This window comes from Vitis vinifera, chromosome 4 (assembly GCF_030704535.1).
Source record: "Vitis vinifera cultivar Pinot Noir 40024 chromosome 4, ASM3070453v1".
Taxonomy (NCBI): domain Eukaryota; kingdom Viridiplantae; phylum Streptophyta; class Magnoliopsida; order Vitales; family Vitaceae; genus Vitis; species Vitis vinifera.
In genome coordinates this window covers 21,098,067-21,103,245 of record NC_081808.1, presented here as the reverse complement: position 1 = coordinate 21,103,245, position 5,179 = coordinate 21,098,067, and the positions used below count along the sequence as shown (strand labels likewise).

The window sequence follows — 5,179 nt, the reverse complement described above, 5'->3', positions numbered from 1 at the left end:
ATGGTCGAATACTATTATTTTTATAAAACCTTTTTTTTTTTTGGTAAAAACAATTTTTAAAAATAAATATTAGAAAATATAGAAAAATACAGTTTTTAGATTTTTAAATTTATATTAAAACCATCATTTTATTTTTTATAAAAATAAAATAAAAGATAAAAGGATGTGAGAGAATAAGTAGATTTTCAAAATTGCTCAAAAGTATAACAATTTAATGGCAAAAGGGAGTAGTTTGAAGCGAGACTCATTAACTCCGAGCAGTGGCCTCCCAGCAAATGTCAACCCAAAGATCTGACAAGACTCATTCAAGTGCAAGTTATAATGAAGCGTTCTTGGTGGAGTTGGCCAAAAACATCAATTCCAATGACATTATTATTATATTCGGCAAGCGGTGAAAATGAACGAATGAATATGGGAGGATGGAGGATGCTTAACGGTCACTGCTCCAGATTTGACAACACTTGTCCACTTCTCAATGTCATCCCTACTTAATACTCACCTCATACTGTTGTTGTTTTTTTTTTATGCCATTTAAGGAGAATCTTTTCATATACCTGCCTGTTGCCTTCATGCATCGAGGACGAAGCCCAACTGGATTTGGATTTGGATTTGAAAAAAGTGATTGACTCCCTCAAAAAACCAAATGAAAACAGTCGCAACCGACGTGTATGTCCTCAGAAAAAAATGAAGATTAGATGACAAAACAGATACACATTTCAATAGAATCCCTGTCCCACAAAAAGTTCAAAGTAATTTGTGCTGTAGGCCACTATTTTCCCCCCTTCTCTCTCTTTACCCATCAGCCTGTGGGACCTGAAAATTTGGGATGGGACAGCGCAGAAACCGACGTGGCAGCAGCTGAGATAAAAAACACCTTGAAGCTGTAACTCACGCGGTTACGAATATTGATGCCTCCTCTGGGAAAAGACAGTCGTATTTGTTTGTTTGTTTGCCAGGGTGTCGCTCTGGCCCCACAACATTAACGGCTACTTTTTTTGCTAAAGTGAGCTAGTTACGGCCACGTGACGCAACGAGAGAAGTTCTCTCTGCTCCTTTCCTTGGCGGGAAATTAGCTGATGCTGGGCCCCACCCTGCCTACTTTCGTCCACTTTCACCGCGCCTCTCCCAATCGTTGACCGAAATTGTTGACTGTTACTCAAACCTCATCCCCTCCCCCCTCCATCAACATCACCAGCCGGCAACAGAGCGTAAAACAAAATTAAAATAATAGAGAAATAAATTAAAAATAAGACTAAACCTACTGTTACAATTTCGAATAAAAATTGTTATTTTTTCATGCCGGCGAGGGTTGGGATGTGGGATCGGCCGACGACGGAATATCGGGTCCGACACGGCAACCTTCTAGCATGAACACTGTGTCCGCCATGGTGGGTCGGTCGAGAGGGTCTGGTGCGGTGCAAAGCAAACCCACTTTCACTCCCAGCAAGAACTCTTCCCATTCTGATGATTCGGGATCGAGTTCTAGGAGTCCTGGCTCAAGCAGTTCTGAGACTTGACCCCTTTGCAATTGTCTCTTGACCCACTTCACTATGTCTTCGTCTTGTGTAAACATCACAGGTCTTTTTCCGGTCAAAAGTTCCAGCAAGACAATGCCGAAGCTGTAAACATCTGATTCCTTTGTGGTTTCCCCTGTTAGGACTGCTTCCGGGGAGACATACCCTAGCGTGCCAACAGATGTGGAGGAAGTGGAAGCTTCCGCTGGGGCAGCAATTGTCAGCCGGTCGAGACCGAAATCTGATAAATGGGCTTCAAAATCCGCGTCAAATAGGACGTTTTGTGGCTTGACATCGCCATGAACCATGGAAGCTGTGTGTAAAAATGCTAAGCCCCGAGCGATTCCAAGTGCAATAAGGTGGCGCATTGGCCAATTGAGGACATGACCATCTTGGTGGGATGCTTCTTGTAGGAGGGTTGCGAGGTTTCCATTGGGCATGTAATCGTAAACCAGGAGTCTGACATCAGATGCTCCAGCATAATAGCCGCGGAGGACAGTTAGGTTACGGTGTTTCACTTTCCCTAGTGCTTCAGCCTCTTTGCGGAATGTGTTTTCATCTAGCAGTCCATCAGGGAGTCGGCGAATTGAGAGAACCATTCCATCATTGTAGCAAGCCTTGAAAACTAGACCATATCGCGTTCTGCTCAGCACATTTTCCTCATCAAATTGCCTTGTTGCTTCACTTGTTTCTGCAAGTGTGATGTTGTTATTGAACATAACAAGCTTTGGTCCACCATTATCAGTACTGCCACGGCCCCCACTGGCTCCTGAACTTGCCCTCGCAGGGCTCCTTTTCTTCTCCCCCGCAGCCCCCTCTTTGAGCCTCTTGCGCCACCTCAAGAGGCTGAAAATATAGAAGCAGCAGCATAATGCCATGAGGCAAGCTCCACTTGCGGCCACAGCAAATAACAGAATCAGCCTCTTCCTCCTACCACCCGTGTTTATTTCTTTGCATTTCCTATCCAGGGGCTTCCCACATAAGTTTTCGTTCATGGCAAAGACAGATGGATTGTTGAATCGAGAACCCAGTAGTCCTGGAATCTCTCCTTCTAGATCATTTCGCGAGACATTGAAGTTTACCAAGCCAGAGATCAGTGTAAGATTTGCCGGAATCTCCCCAGTCAAGTTGTTTGTAGAGAGATCCAGTGTTGTTAGGTTTGACAAATTAGACAATGAGTTTGGAATGTGACCAGAAAGATGATTAGTATCCAGCAACAGAGAAGTTAGTGCCGAGCATTTTGAGATTTCTTCAGGGATTTCACCTGTTAAATTGTTCCTACCCAAATTAAGCTCATTCAGATGCGAGAGACGAGAAAGATCAGCTGGAATGTCACCCGACAAAGAATTTGATCCCAGTTCAAGGACTCTGAGCTCGGAGCAGTTGCCTATCTCTGATGGAATCAACCCACCTATAAGATTTTCAGACAATGAAAGAACAACCACTGACTGAAGAAAGCCAAAGGTGGCTGGAATATGACCGGAAAAGGAATTGGAACTGAGGTTCAAATAACGCAGACTCACTAAGCTACTGAAACCTTCAGGAACATCCCCAGATAACATGTTCTCCTGGAGAGCAATAAGTTGCAAATTGGGCAAGCCTGAAAGCTCATCCGGCACCTCACCAGAAAGTTTCTGCTTGCTCAAATCAAGGGTCGTTAGCTTGAATAAATTTCCCACCGTTGCAGGAATCTTCCCTGAATATGCGTTACCACTAATATTCAGAACAAGTAGCTTACTCAGATTCCCAATATTTGCTGGAATTTCACCCGAAAGCTTGTTCCAGCTTAGGTCCAATGTAGTCAAGTTACTCAATCTCAATAGCTCCTCCGGTATCGTTCCGGACAAATTGTTGTGCCTCAAGTTCAAGGTTTCTAGCTGTGAGAGCTTACCAAAAATCGGTGGAATAAGACCGGAGAAGAGATTCTCCCCAAGGGACAAAGTCTTCAAGCTTGTCAGATCACCCAAAAACGCAGGAACCGCCCCTGAAAATTGATTTCCTTCAAGATCAAGAACACGCAAATAACTACACTTCCTCAACTCCTCCGGAATCTCACCGTCTAACGAATTATTAGCCATCTTTAGTTCCTGCAACCTCAAGAGGTTTCCGATCTGAACAGGAAGCGCGCCGGCGAAGGAGTTACCTGAAACATCCAGCATTGTTAAGGAAGTGACAAATGTTAACCACAAAGGAAACACGCCGTGCATCAGATTCTGTTGAACATCCAGAACCTGCAGAACACTAGAACACGTCGCTGTCCCGGGCGCGACAATGTCCGTGAAGGCATTAAACCCTAGCTGAACGATCCGAAGCGAAGAAACGTTGCAGAACATAGAAGATGGGACCGCACCAGAGAGATTATTGTGCGAAAGCGAAATCACTTGAAGCTTCGGCAGAGACGCAATCGCTACCGGGACTACGCCCCGAAGCGCGTTGCCCTCCACACTCAAATGTATTAGGGCTGAGCAGTTGGCGATCGCCGAAGGTAGAGTTCCGTCCAAAAAATTGTAATCAAGCCAGAGGTACTGAAGCTGTTGAAGCGCGCCGAAGGTCACTGGAATCTCTCCGGAGAAGTCGTTGTACGAGAGGTTGATGAGCTGAAGATCGGATGCGGCAGAAAAACTCGCTGGAATTTGACCAGAGAATAAGTTGGATGAAAGATCCAGGTATCGCAGAGTCAGAGGAAGATCGCCAGGAACTTCACCGGAGAGAAGGTTCTGGGCAACATTGAAGACTTGAAGATTGGTGAGGTTGCCGATCTCCGGCGGAAGATTGCCGGAGAATGAGTTGTACTGTAAGAAGACGGCACGAAGGAGAGTGCATTTGGAGAGGGAAGAAGGGATTGTACCATTGAAGGCGTTGGAACGGAGACTGAGCTTGCGCAGCTGGGTCAGGTCACCAAGGTGATCAGTGAGTCGACCGCCTAGTTGTAGACGAGGGAGGCGGAGGTCGCTTACTCGGCCACTGCTGCAGCCCACACCACGCCAGTCGCATGGAGCAGACGGCGTTGACGAATCCCAGCCGTTCAACACTCCAAGCGGATCATGAAGATTGAGTTTGAAAGCCGTGAGCGCTTCAATCTCAGCCAGAGTTTCAGCACTCCGTTGAGCGCAAGATAAGAAGGGGGTGAAGCTAAGCATGAGGAAGAAAAGAGGAGTTAGTGTCACAGCCATGGATAGCAGCAATGGCATAATGAAAATTTAGTGGTGGTGTGCAGTGGGTTGGTTGAGGTTTTTGGAAGCGTATGATAGCAGTGATCGGGAGGAAGAAGGGAGAGGCGTTGCCATATGGTGCGGCAGAGTGTGCATTGGTCAGAGTCCCAGAGAGAGAGAGGTGGTGGGGATTCTCCTGGGCTTCTCCCTTCCCCAAAACCCTTTGAGCAAACACTTTTCAAATAGTGAGTGTATGGTGTAGCGCTTTCCCACTTTTTAACCTCATATGGGTTGAATCATTGAGCCCTGCTCTGATCTTATCCCTGCCCTTCTTTTAACCTATGTGCAAAACTCATCACTGCTCACTGCCCATTCTTCACCCTAGGATTTGAATACTCCCCTCATCAATTGATTTTGACATTATTTTTAAAAATGTTTTCTTCAATTTTCATCTTAATTGATTTTGTAGGAAAGGAAGCTTCCACTAAACACTAAATATGCAGACAGCCATCA

At 45.5% G+C, this 5,179-nt stretch overlaps 1 protein-coding gene across 1 annotated transcript; it reads right to left on the bottom strand.

Annotated features, from left to right (window-relative positions):
- Positions 1-665: 665 nt before the first annotated feature.
- LOC100854147 (probable LRR receptor-like serine/threonine-protein kinase At4g36180) lies at positions 666-4,957 on the bottom strand. Its single transcript, XM_003631848.4, has one exon. The coding sequence runs from the start codon at positions 4,703-4,705 to the stop codon at positions 1,295-1,297; it is 3,411 nt and encodes a 1,136-aa protein (XP_003631896.2). The 5' UTR covers positions 4,706-4,957; the 3' UTR covers positions 666-1,294.
- Positions 4,958-5,179: the final 222 nt, after the last annotated feature.

What these genes read in the sequence shown, in the direction of transcription:
- LOC100854147 (XM_003631848.4), bottom strand. Translation starts at nt 4,705, where the DNA reads ATGCCATTGCTGCTATCCATGGCTGTGACACTAACTCCTCTTTTCTTC.